Below are 19,224 nucleotides of genomic sequence, written 5' to 3'. Positions count from 1 at the left end.
ATTCGATGTAAAAAAATGATTAGCTTTAATTTTCTTACGTCAAAATAAGTGCTCTGCGATTTCTTAAAATTCTATAAGTTATCTTGCAATTTATATAAATAAATAAATAAAGCAGTAAATTAAATTCGTAAAACCTTTTTTCCCAAAATGGTTGCAACCTTTTATATATTTTTATTTAAATTTTCTAAAAAAATATCGATTATAATAGCAATGCCAAAAAACAACATTCAACTATCGAATAAAGTTCCACCGCTTAGTGTGCCCGCATTTGCAAATTAGCAAAAATTTTATAGAAAATAGTTCCGCCTGCCACTGTAATTTGTAATTGTTCAATAAAATATGGGTAGTAAATTTTTCAATAAACTTTTGCTGATTGCCGGATTCGCCAGCTTGGCTCACGCTGCATTTTCGGCTGCCCACCGTGAGTATTTAACTCTATTTTGTTAACTAAACTTTGGACCGCTAATAAAGGTGACAAATTTATTCCACAGATCGCACTTATTTGAGGCTGACTGAGCAGGAATGGACTAGCCTTCCCTTGGATGTGAGTGTTAAATAGTTTAGGGTGTTACTAAGCTTAACTAACGCAGGATTTCCCATGACAATTCTTAGATTATCCTGCAGACCGTTATCAGCTTGGTGATTGTGATCTACAACATCATTGAGGTGGTGGGCAACTTCAAGGAAATCCGCGCCACCGTTGACATGCAGCAGAAAACGTGGGACACCTTGGGCAACTTTCCCTCGTTCTACTCCTTCAATCACCGCGGTCGTGCCTTGAATCCCGGCTACACGCCCCCGGAATAAGAGGCAATCCTTTTCAGTTCTGCTTTTCTTTTATTTATAGTCTCCGCAAGTTACAAGATAAATAACGCTAAAGAACAACCACTTGGATATCATTGGCGGATTGTAATGAATCTTGTGACAAGTATTTATTTTTCTTGTAGCCTCAGAAAGTTAACATATAAATAACGCTTAGGATCAACCAAAACCCGCAACCCACTTTGGAGTCTTTAAAGGAGTTTCCGGAACTTCTGACCTGTAGCAATGCCATTGCTTTGGCCTCTAGCTCATATCCTGCTCTCAACTCCTTTCCAGGACTATTATTGCAGGCATGACTGTGACAGATGCGGCAACTATCATGGTGGTTACTCCTCAAAAGGCATTCATAGTACAGCTCCGGATTGGAACGACATCCTCTTACAATCTGCTGGCTGTGGGTGTCGAAGTACTCCAAACAGGCCAATTTTTGATTGCTTGGTTCGTTGGCTTGAACAGGACAAGGTAGTGCAGTTTGGCCCCTTGAGATCTCCTCACAATCCTGCACTCCTGCACACTGATGGCACCAGAGACGCTCCTCCGGAAAGGCTCCTTTGTTGCAGAAGCTTCCTTGGCAGGAACGGCAGTTGGCCGCATTTTCTGAATTGCAGTTGAAGTTCGCTTTTTCACAACCCCTTGAAGTAGTACCGTTTCTATAGGAAACAACCAGACACGATGTTCCCGGCTCAACACATTCCTCGATGTATATTTCCCCTGGCCTCTCCCAATTTGCACAGCCTGCTCCCGCTTGACCCGTGCTGCATTGGTAGCAGCGTGTGAAATCCTTACGATTACATCCATCTTCTTCGTCGCATTCGTAGCATTTGAGGATTCCTGGGTTTGTTGGTGCTGCTCCACATCCTCTTTGGATACTCCAGTTGGAGTACTCACAGGTGAAGCAGGAGGAAGCCTCAGCGGAGCCGCAAGTGCTGTTACTTATAGCGGTCACATTCGTCCTGCAAAGTTCCTGATCCACAGAGTTACAGGTCAAACACTTCTGCCTAGTAATGCAGCCTGCATTGCAGTTGTCTCCAGTTCTACACTTTTCCAGTTCCTCCCCATAGGGTACTAGATCTGCAGGCATTATCGTCGAGCAGCCTCTAACCACGCGGCTTAGTTCCGAAAGCTAAAGCAGTACTTATCCTCTGGTTCGCCCAACAGAACCTGCTGCTGACACTCCTCGTACAGGCTCACATTGCACCTGCCCGTGTTCACCTGGAAGAGATCCATCTTACAGCCCCTGCCGTCTGCAGAATCGCACTTGGCGCAGATTTGTGTCCAAGCTCCCTGATCATCATTGCAGCCATTGATTTCACACAGTTTGGCGGCACTGGACAGCGTGTGATTCTGCTCGGAGACACAACCCCTGTAGGCTTCGGTTGAACTTATAACATCCGTGTAGCACTGATCCTCTTCCAGATGATAGCGACAGGGTTTTGGTTTTGCCCCTGGAGCTGCCACGCAATCCTGTCCAGCACAGTGATGGCACTTGAGCCGTCCAGGGGGATAGACACCGGCATTACACAAGTTCGAGGAGCATCTCTTTGAGTAAGTTGCTCCGGTGATTGGGGTTTCAGCTCCGCAGCCGCGATATGTGATGGTGTCCACTGAATGAGGTGAGAAATTAGTTAAGGGATTGCGTATGGTTACCAATAATTATAATTGTAGTTATTTAGTAACATATATAAAAAGTCCTATTTGGAAACTATTAAGGAAATGCAAAACAAAATTCTTTAAAAATGCTGACTTGACATCAATTGAGAATTAATAGGGAATACTCACCAATGGACATGGCACACGTCAGCTCCGTCGGACAATCCAGGTAGGGAAGTACTCCCACCTCTCCAAGGGTCTGCGAACATTCAGGCAGGGCAATGGAATCGCAGTGATAGCAAACAATGGCAAAACATTGGCCTATTAATAGAAACCCCTTCAAAGTTTAGCTACGCATTATTTCTGGGAGAAATGGCTATGGGCTCACCTGTTACCAGGAGGATCAGGAGAAGGAGGAGTATATGATGAGTGGCCTTCAGTGCAAGCATTTTGACTGCTCATAAATAATGTAAACTAAAAAATTGCACCTTTGTATTCCCATTGAAATCTGAAATAATCTGTTTCTGACTTATCAGGCAGTATAACAAAGAGTTGATAAGGATAAGCTAGAAAAAACCATTTGCGAAAAAGGGTTATCTTCAAATCAAATTGATGAGCATATACATATACATTTTTTAAAAAAGTTTTTTTCATTGCATTTTAATGTCTCCAATTTTATAGCAACATATTTGAAATATCTTGAAATGGCTTAAGTATGGGAACATGTACATAAATCTTTAATTATTTGATGATTTAATAATTGAGGTATGGATCAATTTGGGTTTCAGCCTTTTCGAACCACAATTACTCGACTTATTTCGAGCATATGCATAATGACCAAAAATGTCATAACCGAAATATGGTCTGTGCCTTGACCCCATTATCGGAGTGTCCCATCGGTTCCATCGAAAGGTTCACATCATCAATAATTCAGGGGCTCGCATTTGCTGCAGGATTGTCGGGAGTCGGCTCAAAAACGTGGTTCAAGGGTCCGTCGACCACGGCCTTCCCCCTGAAATATCGATTTAATTTAGAGACCGGATAATTGCGTGACAATCAGCGGATTCAAGTACACATATCGTATGTCCGGGCGCTTTAATGACCACCGTTCTCAGTTGAGAGCTAAACAGCCACGGGACAGGTCGGGAATAGCAAACTCATCGGTGGCCAGAACAGTGCAAAACAAACATTGCTATTTGTCGAGCTCTTCAGAGCGGGGATAAAACGATAACAAAAGATACAGATCTGATAAGCCCATCCACTCTGCGGGTTCAGTGGCAGATTTATTTCCCCATCAAAGTCATAAGCTCTGCGAAGTTTCAACCGATCAGTTACCACAATGCGGATCAGACTGCTGGTTATCTGGATCTCCTTGACTGTCCTACTGCAATGGAGCAGGGCCCAGGAAGAAGGTGAACTCTTGGACAAAAATGAAGACCAGTCAACGGCAATAAAGGAAAATGGTGTGGAAATCGCTGCCGAAAATCAGTCTTTTATGAGCACAACAAATGTGCCTGCTGTTGACAAAGAGCCTGTGGAAGCGTCTATGGGTACAATCTGATGGCAACCAAGAAGGAGAGATGGATCATCAGTCGGGAGAAACAAATGTGGGCGCAGAAAATCCCCCTGAAGGGACTACAATGGATCACAAATCGGAAGAAGATAAAACAGAGCCGGAAATAGATACTACCAATAATTCTCCCCCACCAGAAAATCCTGAAAATGTTAAAGAAACAGAAATATCCGAGCCCTCAGATCAATCGCCTAACGTAACTGAAGAACCATCTTCAGGTGTGGTTCCCGAAGTTTCCACAAAACCATTAACTTTGCCAAAGGAGGAATCACATTCCGCAAACGAAACGGGAGGATCTCCCGATTATCAGGGTGATGGACCTGAAGTCCCCCAAGATGAGGCCACAACTTCAACCACAATTGGAACCACTTTAAAACCAGCATCGCCCCCACTTCCCGACCCATTGAGATGCTACTCCTGCACATTCTGCAATAAGATAACAACATCAGAACCCAAGTCATACTGCCCTCCGATTCCGGGAGCAAGAAATGGATGCCGTACCATGCTCGTTCTAGATCCCAATCTCATTCCGGGCAAAAATAGTTATGTAAATCGAGGCTGCATATCCGAATTTGGAAATTCGTTTTCTTCTTACTGCGATAAAAATAAGAAACTGTGTCCCACGTGCTACGAAAACGATTGCAATGTTCATAATATGACTCAATTCGAAAACACTTTGCCGGCTTCTGGTGCTGCCGCCCATCATCTGGTGGCCCCTTTTCTAATCTTTAGCATCTATTTATTCAGTTGGGCAGGTGCTTGAATACAAAAATCCCACCTGCGCAATTTTGAGTCACAACAATTAATAAGTTCATAAAGCTTGGCGCACTTAAAAATCGATAAGTATGACTAATAATTAACATCGCAGATTAGATCGGCTGTCTGTCTAGATAATTTGGATTTATCTATAATATACATAAGTATAATAATGTCATATGGTTTGTCTTCTGATTATTTATCGCTTTGTTAATTTAAAATTCATATTAGCTTTCGCATTTGAAATTAAAAAAACACTGTAAGACTTGTATATATATATGTTAAAATAAAATATCCAAAAACTATTCTAGGCTTCAAAGAACTTTTAATGAAAATGTGGTTAAAACTGAATCTTAGCATTATGGAAACGTACTTCTGTACTTACCATATTTTGCCAATGAGGTCCACAGCACCTATTATTCAGCAATCTTTTAATGGTGCAGGGAGATCCATTAAAACTCCCTCGAGCTTCAAAACCCATTTTATTAAAAGCACATAAACAGCGTGACAATCACTGAATTGGAGTTAACAAGACCTCAAAGGTTTTAAGCACTGCTCTTAGTTGCTAGCAAATTTGAAAGGAAAACGGAAGGAAATAAAGGCGTTTTACAATTTAGGATAAACCTTAATTGACAAATAAAATGTTGGTGCTTCTTAGATACATTATTTTAATAACATCACTGCGGTTGCTTAAAGCGCAGGATAATAACCAGAAGGAGGCATTTAATGTCACTAGTGATCAAAGCACCATATCACTGAAGAACTCAACCCATTGGCCTGAAATTGATGGCCAGGAGCACGATACTGGGAAAGATTTAATAACCACCGGAGAACCAGCCACCACAACCATATTTCCGCCTTTACGATGTCTTAGTTGCGCATATTGTAATGTAAATGAAGGGAAAACTTTAAGTGACATGGGTAAACAGATGTGTCCCATAAAACCGGGTGTACTGCATGGCTGCATATCTATTTTTCTAAAAGTTCGCAACACCGCTGGAGGTCGTGAAGGTATTATGGTGAGGGGTTGCATTGCCGATTTAGAAGACGGAATGGTCGCGTACTGTAAGTTAAATGTGAAACTTTGCCACAAGTGTGTCGATGCTGATTGCAATGTTGTGGACATAACCAAGGATGGTTTGGTGACAGGAGGAGAAGCTCGAACAGTTGCCTCAATGCATCTAGTTATCATTGGTTTGGTCGGTTTGCTTTCAAGGAGGCCATAAATGGGTGAAAAATCCACCACACTTCTAAAACATATACTTAATGGAAAAATGCTTGAAAATGGCGCACAACTAATCGTCGATGTCTGTATAAACAAATTATTTTAGTCTGTTTTTTTATGAATAGTTATCGCTTTGAAACTAAAATTGCATAATGTATCTATATCATTCAACGAACTTTTCTACAAAAACTTCTACTGGTGGCTGATATATATTATGTTAGACCATATTACTTGTACTTACATTTCCATGATTAATCAGCATTAATTATTCAGTACTTCTAACAGTGCAGGGATATGGGATCGACCTTTAATCGTGTTTAGCAATCCCTTGAGTTTTAGATAAAAACTTGTTCTGAAAGCAATTAAATGGCGTGACATTAACTGGAGTTACACAATGTTTTACAAACACTGCTTTCAGTTGTAAGCAACACTACAAGAAATTCGGAAGCAAAAACAATTTTTGTGGACAATCCTTTCTCAACAAGCAAAGAGACAAAATTTCCTTGAAATATTCATGAGAATGGGACAACTACTAAGATATTTTATTCTAGTTGCTTTGCTGCCGTTGTTTAAAGCCCAGGATAAAAACCACGAGGATACATTAAATGTGACAAATATTGAAAACAATATTATCACCAGTGGAGAATCCCTTATAGCCTCAACATCTTGGCCCGCAATTGATAACCAGCAACATGAAGACGAAGACATTTTGATAACAACCCAAGAACCGGTCGAACAAACGTTATCTCCGCTTTTAAGATGCTTAAGCTGTAAATTTTGTGCCCCATATGAGGGTAAATCGTTAAATGAAAAAGGGAAAAAGTGGTGTCCCCTACGACCGGGTGTACTAAATGGATGTATCTCTATTTACTACAATTTTTCCAGCAATGCTGGAGGCCCAGAAGGGTATATCAATAGGAGCTGTTTTTCCGACTTAAGCGAGAGCGATCTTGAATATTGTAAGAAACATGAGAAAGTCTGCCACAAGTGTTACTCAGCTGATTGCAATAATATGGACATCACCAGTAATGGCTTAGTAACTGAAGAAGGAGGAGGAGCTCGAATTTTGGTCTCAAAGTTCCTAATGATCGCTAGCTCGATCGGCTTTTTTTTAAACACACTGCTTACGGGAAAATAGCCAACAAGGAATATTATGAAGACATCAACACTAAATGAAAGTTATTTTTAAATACCACAAGATTAATAACCGCGAAATGCTTAGCTGAAGAACATTTTATCAAGCTTAAACCTTTATTATAATTATCAATAAATCACACTAAATTTTGATTGTAAAAATTAATAAAAAAAATAAAAAATAAAAATTAAAACCATAGTTTTCTAAGATTTAATCGGGCTCAATCTTGTGCTTGTAAAAAATAAGCAAAGAGTATCTTTAAATTATTTGATCATTGCTTGTCCTTACATTTAAATTTAAAAGAGCTTATTAGAAAGCAATATTTAAGACCTTAAGTTGGTTTTAAGTCCTTTTAACCATGTTGTTCCAAAACTTTTGTAAAGAGTTCACATTTTGTGACAGCCTACATATATGCATTTTTTATAGTCCAAAACAATGCGCATTATTATTAATGGATTGATTGATAAGCTGTTATCATTATCTGATAAGTTTTTTTTTGCCATTTTGATAAGCACTAACTGTTTTAACCATTCTTTTACTTGTCAACCCCACTTATGAAGGTATTTAGCTTTCTTAACCATTCCCGAACTCAAACAAGTCTCAAAACCAATGGTATTTACAGATGTTTTATTTGGGACTATTTAAGTATTCCTAATTAGCTTTCGCTATTGTAATTATGTTTTCTTCTGTCTGCTGCGCTACAATAGTCAGCATGAGTCATAGACCCAGCGACCTGATAACATGGATAGATTAGTCAACTATCTCTGAGGTTCCAGGCTTACAGGGCACTGCGAAGGGCGAGCAAAAGGGCCATCAGCAGACCGACCACGCCCACCTGGCTGAGGGAGGAGGCTCCATTGAGTTTAATATCGTTGCACAAGGACGTCTTGCACGTCTTGCACTGATAAGGCTCTATTGCGGCATTGCACTGGTACTGCATCAAGGGGCTAGCGGAGCTGAAACAGTCTCGCACCGCTAGGCCATCTGCAAAAAAAAATGGTTGGAAATCTATTAGACTTATTCAAAAAAAAAAATCTTCTGTAAAAAGTCAATAAAAAGATAACAAGAAAATAATATGTAATTGTGTGTTCCGTACGAGTTACTCGAATTGAACAAATGTTCAAAGATATTTGCCTCCGCCAGATGGCGTTAGCAGCTTTTGCATGAAGTCGAAAGCGTCATCTATTGTGAAAAACATACATATACTTTAATTTCTAGTTAAATCTTTAAATATTGTTCGGTTTGAAAAGTTGGCCTGATGATTGTCCAGAGTAATTGCCAGAGTAATATTCAGAGATTCGCGATTTTAGAATTGCATTTTCTAATAAACTTGCGCTGCGTAGGCATAACCAGAATCTTTCGTAGATCCTGACGTTTTTGCGGACAGAGAGATTCTGATCAAGAATATTTCTTTCTACATACTGTGCAACAAATACAACTTTCGCCTTTTCTCTACAAGTAACGTGGGTTATCTTTTCTTTTTTTTGATAATTAAATTGAGCATAAGTGCAATGTCGTTAGTAATTCAGGTTAGACATGTGAACATCTTACTCCAGACTCCATTGTAGCAGACTTCGCTGGGGCAGTCGACGACGGAATCCTTGGCAGGAGCAATTGCATCCCAGCAGCCGTTTATCTCGTTGGAGATGCAGGCGATGCACTTGAAAGCTTCGGCGGCCACATTGCAACCAGTTGTAGGGCAGGAGGTGCACGAATTGGCCGCAGTGCACTCCGTTTCCAAGCTGTTTAGGCATCCTCGCTTGACTGTGGAGCCCGTTGTTATTGTGTAGCAGCCGATGGTCTGGTTGTAGAGAGCCTGGCTGCAGGGTGTCGCCTTGGTCGCATCCTGTGCCTCCGAACAGGAGTCGCACACCATACAGGAGCCGGCATCCCTTTGGTACGTCAGAGTGTTGCACAGGCCGGAATCGCAGATGAGGCAACTGGGATCGGTGCTATCAGCCGCACACTTGATTTCCGTGGTAGCCGAAGTGCAGCCGCGGGTCATGTTGGTCGCCGAAGTTCCGGTGGTGAAGCACTTGGCATCGGTTTGGCTACATCCAACGATCATCGAGGGCGCAACTGCGTCGCATCCGGTTCCGGTGCAATTATAGCACTGCTGCCGGGTGCTGGGAAAAAGTCCAGCATTGCACAGCGCCGTCTGGCAGGAGGAGCACGTGGTGGCCGCCTCTCCAGCGGCACAAGCGGTGCCACACTGGCGGCTCACCGAACTGTTGCCATCATTCACCCGGTTAACACAAAATTGGCCGTCGGAGCACACCGTATTGTATTTCACATCCGTAACGTTGGTCTGAGCACACTCCGCCTCGCCGAGGCACTGCTGGCACAACAGATTCGAGTTGCACTTGTCCGTGTTGCAAGACGAGCAACTGGGTCCGCTGCAGGCTGTCTGATTGTCCCAGCAGCCACGCGTTAAGTTGCCATTACCATCTGCAAAGGACATAGTCATTAATTATTATTATTATTTTGTGCTACCTAAATTCAAGACAAAATTATTTTTATCTATAAAAGAAACCAAGCCTTATTGCACAAGGAACCGGGAAACCATATAAAATTTAGATATTTGTCATTAATTAACAAATTTTATATTTTTTATTTGGTTATTTCAAATAATTCCAACTATTGTGGTGCAGAAATGCCATATGTATTATATTAACATTTATACAAAACCAAACGTATCAAAAGTGTGATATAATTAAAGAACAAGCTTTTAAATGAATAAGTTAGGTACGAGAATTATATTCAAGCGAACAGTGAATTACACAAGCCAGATTTTCTCTTTCAGTTGTGAAAAGAGCCGCCTAAAAAGTTCATATCCCTTATCGTAACCCAGTTTTTCATAATCCAATAAAACGAAATACATACATAAACAGATTAAGTCAACATTTGGGTCATAGCCAAGGGAAGAAGTATATCACAAGCAAACTGGTGGAATACTTGAATGAATCACCAAATCATAAATATTTGTATTGTTCAAAATTAATAAGTTAGTATTGAAATTCCGTGGAAAAAAGGGATCAGTGTTATCAATAACAGAGATAATCGATTATCGGTTGTAGCTGCCCATTTTGATAAGGCAGTGAAAGCTGACTGCATATTATACATTTGTCTAAGAACATGAAATAGTCGAGCATGAGTCATGCGAAACTCACCTGTGGAGGTATAGCAATCACCCGTGCATTCTACAGTAGCGATTCCGTCGGCATTTGGGTTCAGTAGACAATTTGCATCAGCTGCCGTTGAGGTGCAGCTCAAGCACACTGCGTTAAATGGAGAGGAAAATTAGGTGGAAAACTTGTGGGGAAATTGCCAGTTTACATTTAGCCAAAGTGCTGTCCAGCTGGCCAAGAACGAGTGCTGTTATCAGAACGACACATAGGTTATATCCTCTCATGGCTCTCGCTTTTTACTTGAGTTTCTTAATCCAAAACTTCTGACTGCTTGTATCGGCCGCCTTGGGCTAACTGGCTTCTTTACCGTCTGGCAATACTCTTTTTTACCCCCATTTCCCATTCACCTAATCAATTTCACTTGCAAACGTACCAAGCTCTCCGTTTGCAATGCTTATCTATATTATATATTCTCTTTTTGCTGATAACTTCAATACGCTGGTGTGCTATTAAGTTAACACAGGTGTGCTATCGCATCTATACATGCAATGGTACTTGCTTACCATAACCGTACTACGTTTGAATTTGCTATAGTTTCGAGCTTTTTAGTATGATATTTTAGGGTACGTTAAGGTTAACCCTTTGCTGAAGAAGTTAAAATCTTTGTTAAACATAAATATTTAGCTTAGTAAAACTCCACTCATTTTTTTTAAATACAGATTTTTGTTATCTCAAATATACTTTTTTTCTATTTAAGCTTTTCCCTTTTCGAACCCCATTATATTTATTTTTAAAATGTTTCTTGGGTAGCAAAGAGCTTTTAGATGGTGTGAGAATCGACTAGACTGCTAAAAAAACTCAGACTAAAAAATGTTAGTAACGATCTGTAAAATAATTTGTAAAAATTTCACAAAGTGCATTGGTGTGTCTTTGAAAATAAATGATACTTTTTTTGAGCTGCTTTAATCAATAATTAATTAAGTATAATTAAGTATTACAAAAAGAAAGGAAAAAATTTGGCCAGCCAATGTTAATATACCCTTTTAATTATAATTTAAACAAAATGTTTTGTTAAACCTCTGTATAGTAGTATTACCTTTGATTTTCTTATCATTTCTGTATTTTAAAGGCCATAGGACTAACGGGAAGGGTGCAGTGGGGAAATATTTAAAAGTAGGATTACTTTTAAGATTATCTGAAAACAATTGAACAAATGAAATGGTGTCTAGCATCTCTTTACATTTTTGTTAACTTATCTATTTAATTTTAAGAGGAATTTAAGTCGATTATGTTCAGACGAAGTCTGGATGATAAAATGGTTTTTATTAATTAGTAGAAGGTAGAAGTTTTCATGGACACCATCATCTTAGAACTATAAAAAACCTCAAAGCCAAGTGGGATTCCAAATCACCCGATTATACTTATAGTTAAAATTTCACCCAACGAATTCTATATCTACCTTAAAAAGATAAACAACTTATTTTACATCGTCTTCATTAAGGGCATATGGAGCTAAGGCAAATTTATTTCTTATTTATATCTTGTTATCTTAACCATTTAATTGTAATGTTATTGTTCTTATTGGTTTTTCAGAATAGACCGTCGGGTTGTATTTGTGTTAGCGACAAGAGTAAACAATAATTAATATACATATTTAAAGTCTTACATGCTTTTAAGGTTTACAAATATTTGATAGACTTAACTTTCATTCAGAGAAATCGCACCATCAAATCGCACCAAGAATGTGTGAAAGAAATATATATATTAGCGCTATACATGTAAGTTTAATGAAGAAAATAGAAAACAAAATAAAGATAATATATAACCACATTATTTAGGATATTACCTAAAGGTAATTAGCAAATAAAAAGTTATTTAATGGCAGCTAAATAAATTAACAAACCAATTACAAGGCCAGTTTTCGAATCAATTAGAGGTGCTCCCAATATACCCAGATAGTATATTATCTAAACACTTATCACGAAGAACTTCACCCTTATCTGATGAAGGTCCACCCTAAAATTGTGAAGGGTGAAGTGACCATGTAAATAAATCTATGCACATACATACATATCTAGAACGGCGCTCTCCCACACACACACACACACACACACATACACAACTATTGCGTCAGCTGGTCGAACAGCTGATTCCGGGCGTTTGATTTGGCTTCGAAGCGTTTTATTGCGCGACCATTGAACAGAATGATTGGAAAAGCGGGGCGTCGTGGACGGCTCAAGTGATTTGTGTTTATTGCGTATCTAGTGTACCGAGTGGAAAGTTTTCCATTACGAATTTGTGTTATCACGTGGCGAAATCCTTCTTCAGCATCTGTCGAGTTCAATTGGAATACGTTGTGTACCTTCATAAATACACTGCAAATTTGTCGATGTAATGAAATACTCAGACTGCCATTGAATCCGCGTCTGCCATTGAATCGAATCCCGCGTCTTAATGATTTATACAAGCTTGTGAAATTGCGGACCAATTACCATACATACATAATCATGCAGGCGAATAAACTGCCACCCAATCCGCGCGAGTCGGCCGGTATTTTATCCTCGCTAATGTTCTGGTACGCAAAAGTCTCATCTTACCGATAGGAATGTGTGTTATCACCACATAGTGACGAACATTCGTACCTTTAAGTGTCAACTGGCGCTGAGAAGTGACATCCGAAGACAACCGTTATCGGATACCACATATTGTTCGTAGCATAACTCCAAATCGCCCGTGATTGCGCGATCGATTTACATAATTTATCTCTTGTTCCAGCTATGCCCTGCCCATTCTGTTCAAGGGACGCCGGCAGACGCTCCAGCCCACGGATCTGTACAAAACGCTGGACGAGCATGGAGCGGAGAGCCTGGGCGATGAGTTCTTCCGGGGATGGGAGGACGAGGTGGCCCGGTGCCGGCGGAAGGGCGATTCCCGCCGGGAGCCCAGTCTCCTCCGGGTCGTCGGACGCGTCTTTGGCTGGCAACTAATCCTCTCCGGCATTGCCATTGGCGCCTTGGAACTGGGAACCAGGTAAGAGCCTTGGTCTTTTTTATCAACCAATAAGTGACTTAACAATTTATTTTATTTCAGGGCCACGGTGCCGCTTCTTCTGGCCGGGCTCATATCGGAGTTCAGTGCCCATGGAAATGGTAATAGCTACTCCGCCCAGATCTATGCCGTACTCCTGATTGCCTGCGTCTTGGCCAGTGTTCTGCTAACTCACCCCTACATGATGGGCATGATGGTAAGAATCCTTGACTATAAAATCTAGATTTTCCAAAGTTCAATTAAATAATTAAATTAATTGAGTAGCTAAATAATTTGGAACGCATTATACTTAGTACTAAGTAACTATACAAACATTATTAGTTTTAAATTTAAATTTTGTAGATATTTTTATTAAAATTTACCGAATCTTTCCAGCACTTGGCCATGAAGATGAGGGTGGCAGTGAGCAGTGCTATCTATCGAAAGGCTCTGCGCCTGAGCCGCACCTCGCTGGGGGATACCACAATCGGTCAGGTGGTGAACCTGCTCTCCAACGATCTCAACCGCTTCGATCGATGCCTCATTCATTTCCATTTCCTATGGCTGGGTCCACTGGAGCTGCTAATCGCCGCCTACTTCCTGTACCAGCAGATCGGAGTGGCCTCCTTCTCCGGGATCAGCATCTTGATCCTCTACCTGCCACTACAAACCTACTTGAGCCGAGTTACCTCCAAGCTACGCATGCAGACAGCACTGCGGACGGACCAGCGGGTGCGAATGATGAACGAGATCATCTCGGGCATCCAGGTGATCAAGATGTACACATGGGAGCGTCCATTCGGCAAACTGATTGAGCAGATGCGGCGCAGCGAAATGAGCTCCATACGCAAGATGAATCTGTTGCGCGGCGTCTTGCTTTCATTTGAGATTACCCTCGGACGCATAGCCATCTTTGTGAGTCTCCTGGGATTCGTCCTGATGGGCGGTGAATTGACGGCGGAAAGAGCCTTTTGCGTCACCGCCTTCTACAACATTCTGAGGCGCACGGTGAGCAAGTTCTTTCCCAGTGGAATGTCCCAGTTTGCCGAGCTACTGGTTTCCATGCGTCGTATCACGAATTTTATGAAGCGCGAGGAGGCAAATATAATTGATGTGTCAGGAGGAACGGAAGAAAAACCCGCTGAGGAGCAACATTTGCTGGGAGAGAAGCAGCATAATCCCATGGGAAATGGCAAGGTGTCCGAGGTCCAAGTGAACATCAAAGGCTTGAGAGCACGCTGGAGCCAGGAACACCATGAGCCCGTGCTGGACAACATCAATATGTCGCTGCAAGGTGGCAAACTGGTTGCTGTGATCGGACCTGTGGGCTCTGGCAAGTCGAGCCTCGTTCAGGCAATCCTCGGAGAGTTGCCTCCCGAATCCGGATCCGTTGAAGTGCAGGGCAGGTTCTCGTATGCCTCACAAGAACCGTGGCTTTTCAATGCCTCTGTGCGCGACAACATCCTGTTTGGCTTGCCCATGGATAAGCAACGCTACCGAACCGTCCTCAAGAAGTGCGCCCTGGAACGCGATTTGGAGTTGCTGCAAGGGGATGAAACCATCGTGGGCGAGCGTGGAGCCTCCCTGTCCGGTGGCCAGAGAGCTAGGATCAGTTTGGCTCGAGCTGTGTACCGCAAGGCGGATGTCTACCTTCTGGACGATCCCCTCAGCGCAGTGGACACCCATGTGGGAAGACATCTCTTCGACGAATGCATGCGCGGCTTCCTGGGTAAGAAGTTGGTAGTCCTAGTCACCCACCAGCTACAGTTCCTGGAGCATGCCGATCTCATTGTAATCATGGACAAGGGAAAGGTCTCGGCCTGCGGCACATACGAGGAAATGCTGAAGAGTGGACAGGACTTTGCCCAGCTTTTGGCTGAGAGCACTCAAAATGGCGGCGGAGATGATGTGGATGAGAAGTCTCCGGCGTATTCCCGCCAAAGCAGCTCTCAGAGCACGATCAGCGCCGGAGGAAGCTCCTCCTCGCTAGGAGTCCATGGTGGAGAGGGAGAAACCAAAGACAAGTCCAACGCCGGTGCAGGAGACCCGAAGCGGTGGTAAAATTGGCGTGGCCATGTATAAGAAGTACTTTGACGCAGGCTGTGGCCTTGTGGTGTTCGCCTTGCTGGTGCTCCTGTGCACTGGCACGCAGCTACTGGCTTCTGGCGGGGATTACTTTCTATCCTACTGGTGAGTGTTCGAATTACAAGGTACAATCTACTTTCTCAACCAATAAAATCCCTTTTTTATAGGGTTAAGAACACATCGACTTCGTCATCGTTGGACATTTATTATTTCACAGCCATCAATGTGGGCCTGGTTATTTGCGCGCTGCTCAGGACCTTTCTATTCTTCAACGTGACCATGCACTCCTCCACGGAGCTGCACAACTCCATGTTCCGTGGTGTGTCTCGCACGGCTTTGTACTTTTTCCACACGAATCCCTCCGGCCGGATCCTCAACCGTTTTGCCATGGACCTGGGTCAGGTGGATGAGGGGCTGCCCGCCATAATGCTGGATTGCATACAGGTCTTCCTTACCTTGACGGGCATCATCTGCGTGCTGTGCCTGACCAACCCGTTGTACCTGATCAGCACCATCGCCATGGTACTGGCATTCTACTATTGGCGTGAGTTTTATCTGAGTACGTCGAGGGACGTGAAACGCCTGGAGGCAGTGGCTCGCTCCCCGATGTATTCGCACTTTAGTGCCACTCTTAATGGACTTCCAACCATCCGGGCCATGGGCGCCCAAAGGACACTGATCAGAGAGTACGACAACTACCAGGATCTGCACAGCTCTGGCTACTACACATTTTTATCTACCAGTCGAGCTTTCGGCTACTACTTGGACCTTTTCTGTGTGGCGTACGTGATATCGGTGATACTGAACAGCTTTTTCAACCCCCCACAAAACAATCCGGGCCATATAGGCCTGGCCATTACCCAGGCACTGGGAATGACGGGCATGGTTCAATGGGGAATGCGCCAGTCGGCCGAACTGGAGAACTCTATGACCTCGGTGGAGCGAGTGCTCGAGTACAAGGACCTGGAGGCTGAAGGAGATTTCACCTCGCCGGCGGACAAGCAACCACCTAAGAGTTGGCCAGAAGAGGGTCAATTGGTTACTAAGAATCTGACCCTGAGATACATGCCAGATCCCAAAGCGGATTACGTGCTCAAGGGGCTGAACTTTACGATCAAGTCCAGGGAGAAAGTGGGCATCGTGGGACGTACTGGTGCGGGCAAATCCTCACTGATTAATGCCCTATTCCGACTCTCCTACAACGAAGGAGCAATATTCATCGACAAACGGGACACAAGTGAGATGGGCCTGCATGATTTGCGCAGCAAGATTTCAATCATTCCGCAGGAACCAGTGCTCTTCTCCGGCACCATGCGCTACAACTTGGATCCCTTCGAGCAATATCCCGATGAAAAGATTTGGACGGCTTTGGAGGAGGTGAGATTAGACGATTCCCAAAAAAATATCACTTGTGTTTAACAACCAATCTCTTTTTAGGTCCACCTCAAGGAGGAAATTTCAGATCTGCCCACGGGTCTGCAGAGCAGCATTTCCGAGGGTGGAACCAACTTCAGCGTGGGTCAGCGCCAGTTGGTCTGCTTGGCAAGGGCCATTCTTCGCGAGAACAGAATCCTTGTGATGGACGAGGCCACGGCCAATGTGGATCCCCAGACGGACGCCCTGATTCAGGCCACCATTCGGAACAAGTTCAGGGACTGCACAGTGCTGACCATTGCTCATCGTTTAAACACCATCATGGACTCGGACAAGGTGCTAGTGTTGGATGCAGGTCAAGTAGTCGAATTTGGGTCTCCCTATGAGCTCCTAACAGAGTCAGAGAGCAAAGTGTTCCATGGAATGGTTATGCAGACGGGAAAGGCCAGCTTCGATCATCTCCTGAAGGTTGCTCAGAATGTGAGTATTCAAAAGAATAAAAATAATTGTTTAAATATTTTAACGTTATTTGCTTTTGTTTCAGGCCAAGGAAAACCATATTTGAAGCCGAAAGCTCACAATCTAGAGTGTAAGACTACATATAAAATATAGGGCTCAATTGTAAATTGACATAAAAAGTTCTTAAGGCAATATTAACTGCCTAAAAAAATTAATTTGTACTTAAACATTCAAAAAATGACAATATATTAAAATAAATAGAATTTTACTAATAGAATAAAATTTAAAAATTTTTGTAAGAACCATGTTTATGAACAAAAATGTAAAACCTTGTCAAACAATCCAATGGCATGAGTTATCCTTTAAAGTTCCTCTTTAACGTTGCAAAAATTGATCCCAATATTAGTGTTCTCAGTGAGTTACCAAAATAATTGATCATTTTTTATTTTTAACATTATCTCTCCTCATACAAAACTTTATTGGGTCGTCTTGTTGGATTAAAAATAAGTTTAGGCCGACTCCAGCGAGCGGATGATGTCCGAATCTCCAGGATCGGTGATGGACAGGGTGCACACGCGGAAGTATTTACCGCAGGCGGTGCCCAGCTCGATGTTGGTGCCGCTGTAGTGCTGGACCTTCAGTCTTGGCCAACATGGCGTAGTACTCGATCTCAGACTTCCTGCAAGGGCAAGAAATAAGCTATATTAGCAACAAGGCTTAATTATGGGACGGACTGTCCTGCTGGTTTTGCAGTCAGAAAGAGTCTCTAGTAATAAAAAGGATTCGTCAAGGCATTCGGAATCATAGGATCATCATATATTGTGGGCAATTTTAAACATATAAATAAAGACTTCTTACCCCAAGCGATGTGAACCCGTCGTTGATGGAACCATGTGGAGGCGCAGATATAACATATAAGCGAATCAGTCCGAAGCTTGAGATTGATGGTACTACTCCATAGTTTCCATTAACCAATCCGCTCGGAATCATACTTCTCAGTCAGCTTTAAGGCAGACTCCATATGGTTCCAACAAAAACGGCAACTTGGGTGCAGTGGAAATCTACTTCTCAATAGCACAACGAGGAAGATCTCGATGTCGTCGATCTCGATCTCACCTCAGGGCGGGGGTGTTGCTGGCGATGAGCACCAGTTTGGCCTTGCCCTGGCGCAGGGTCTTCAGGGTCTGTTTGTAGCCCAGGCAGTATTTGCCGGACTTCATCACCAGCGCCAGACGGGCATTGGTGCTCTCCAGCGCCTTCTTTTGTTTCTTAACAGCAACCATGTTGATAGTTCAAGTCAAAAGCACTGCAAATGAAATGATTCTATTAGCTATTAAAACTTAAAAACGGTTTCCAAAAAACACCCACCTTCGTCGGCTGACAATGCGAAAAAGAAAGAGGAAGAACTAGCGGAAATCGGCTTCACGTTTTAAAACGCATGGTTGCATCATGCAGAGTTGCCAGACATCGTTCGACCTATCGATACAGTGCAGAAGCAACGCTGATTGGGTGGGCTGTCTCCGCTAAGCGGATTTAAGTAAGGTTTAAAACTCTGCTAAGTTAAACAGCTGGCAACGCTGTGGTCGACTTCAATGACTTGGAAATGCCAACTTGCTTAACTTCCTGACTATAGCGCCAAATTTAAATTTAAAATAGCTTCAATTACATTTTTAAATAATATTGATTAATTAGGCTCGGCGTTTTCGGCTTGCATTGCTTAAGTTTGCAAAGTTATAATTAACAACATTTTTTGGGGGCTTGTAACTTAATAATTTTTATTGCTTTGTTTAAAATTGATAAAATACAGTTTATAAGGTAATTTAGTTTAATAAAAGCATGTGCATATTTTATTAACAAACAATTTTATATCCATTTTACTAAATATCGAAAAAAAGAACAACATATTTGCAAACATAAAGTTACAGATCCAATACAATACAAATGCAATTTCAGATAAATTTTGTACGCATAGACTGTTGCAAAACTGTTCCCCTAATTGAAATCGTAGGCATTGGTGTTATTAGTTTTCAAAAATATTTGGTGCTTAGCA

General features: G+C 42.2%; 7 protein-coding genes across 7 annotated transcripts; 4 read left to right on the top strand and 3 right to left on the bottom strand.

The window, feature by feature from the left end:
• The first annotated feature begins 260 nt into the window (after positions 1-260).
• On the top strand, positions 261-885 carry LOC128262253 (ER membrane protein complex subunit 5). The gene is made up of 3 exons (XM_052996409.1): positions 261-421; positions 492-544; positions 613-885. The coding sequence occupies exons 1-3, from the start codon at positions 340-342 to the stop codon at positions 805-807; spliced, it is 330 nt and encodes a 109-aa protein (XP_052852369.1). The 5' UTR covers positions 261-339; the 3' UTR covers positions 808-885.
• On the bottom strand, positions 841-3,397 carry LOC128262252 (uncharacterized). Its single transcript, XM_052996407.1, is given in 4 exon segments — positions 841-1,938; positions 1,941-2,426; positions 2,602-2,733; positions 2,801-3,397. Coding segments are annotated over 4 exon segments (1,668 nt in total). The 5' UTR covers positions 2,862-3,397; the 3' UTR covers positions 841-949.
• A 155-nt stretch (positions 3,398-3,552) lies between these two features.
• Positions 3,553-5,047, top strand: LOC128262254 (uncharacterized). Its single transcript, XM_052996410.1, is given in 2 exon segments — positions 3,553-3,961; positions 3,963-5,047. Coding segments are annotated over 2 exon segments (996 nt in total). The 5' UTR covers positions 3,553-3,751; the 3' UTR covers positions 4,749-5,047.
• A 1,301-nt stretch (positions 5,048-6,348) lies between these two features.
• On the top strand, positions 6,349-7,104 carry LOC128263509 (uncharacterized). The gene has a single exon (XM_052998589.1). It carries the CDS (start codon positions 6,481-6,483, stop codon positions 7,102-7,104), a length of 624 nt encoding a protein of 207 aa, XP_052854549.1. The 5' UTR covers positions 6,349-6,480.
• A 609-nt stretch (positions 7,105-7,713) lies between these two features.
• Positions 7,714-10,614, bottom strand: LOC128262429 (uncharacterized). Its single transcript, XM_052996681.1, has 4 exons — positions 10,438-10,614; positions 10,272-10,379; positions 8,653-9,549; positions 7,714-8,085 (listed from the first exon to the last, which is right to left on the bottom strand). The coding sequence occupies exons 1-4, from the start codon at positions 10,511-10,513 to the stop codon at positions 7,880-7,882; spliced, it is 1,287 nt and encodes a 428-aa protein (XP_052852641.1). The 5' UTR covers positions 10,514-10,614; the 3' UTR covers positions 7,714-7,879.
• Positions 10,615-12,381: 1,767 nt separating this feature from the next.
• Positions 12,382-17,426, top strand: LOC128261432 (probable multidrug resistance-associated protein lethal(2)03659). The gene is given in 8 exon segments (XM_052995130.1): positions 12,382-12,804; positions 13,005-13,259; positions 13,320-13,473; positions 13,653-15,245; positions 15,247-15,446; positions 15,509-16,718; positions 16,779-17,195; positions 17,260-17,426. Coding segments are annotated over 8 exon segments (3,918 nt in total). The 5' UTR covers positions 12,382-12,736; the 3' UTR covers positions 17,281-17,426.
• Positions 17,427-17,593: 167 nt separating this feature from the next.
• Positions 17,594-18,636, bottom strand: LOC128261433 (60S ribosomal protein L30). Its single transcript, XM_052995131.1, is given in 4 exon segments — positions 17,594-17,809; positions 17,811-17,853; positions 18,291-18,480; positions 18,543-18,636. Coding segments are annotated over 3 exon segments (336 nt in total). The 5' UTR covers positions 18,458-18,480; positions 18,543-18,636; the 3' UTR covers positions 17,594-17,683.
• Positions 18,637-19,224: the final 588 nt, after the last annotated feature.

Source organism: Drosophila gunungcola, unplaced genomic scaffold (assembly GCF_025200985.1).
Source record: "Drosophila gunungcola strain Sukarami unplaced genomic scaffold, Dgunungcola_SK_2 000001F, whole genome shotgun sequence".
Taxonomy (NCBI): Eukaryota; Metazoa; Arthropoda; class Insecta; order Diptera; family Drosophilidae; genus Drosophila; species Drosophila gunungcola.
The sequence above is the reverse complement of the archived record's forward strand: the minus strand, read 5'-3'. Positions and strand labels throughout refer to the sequence as shown.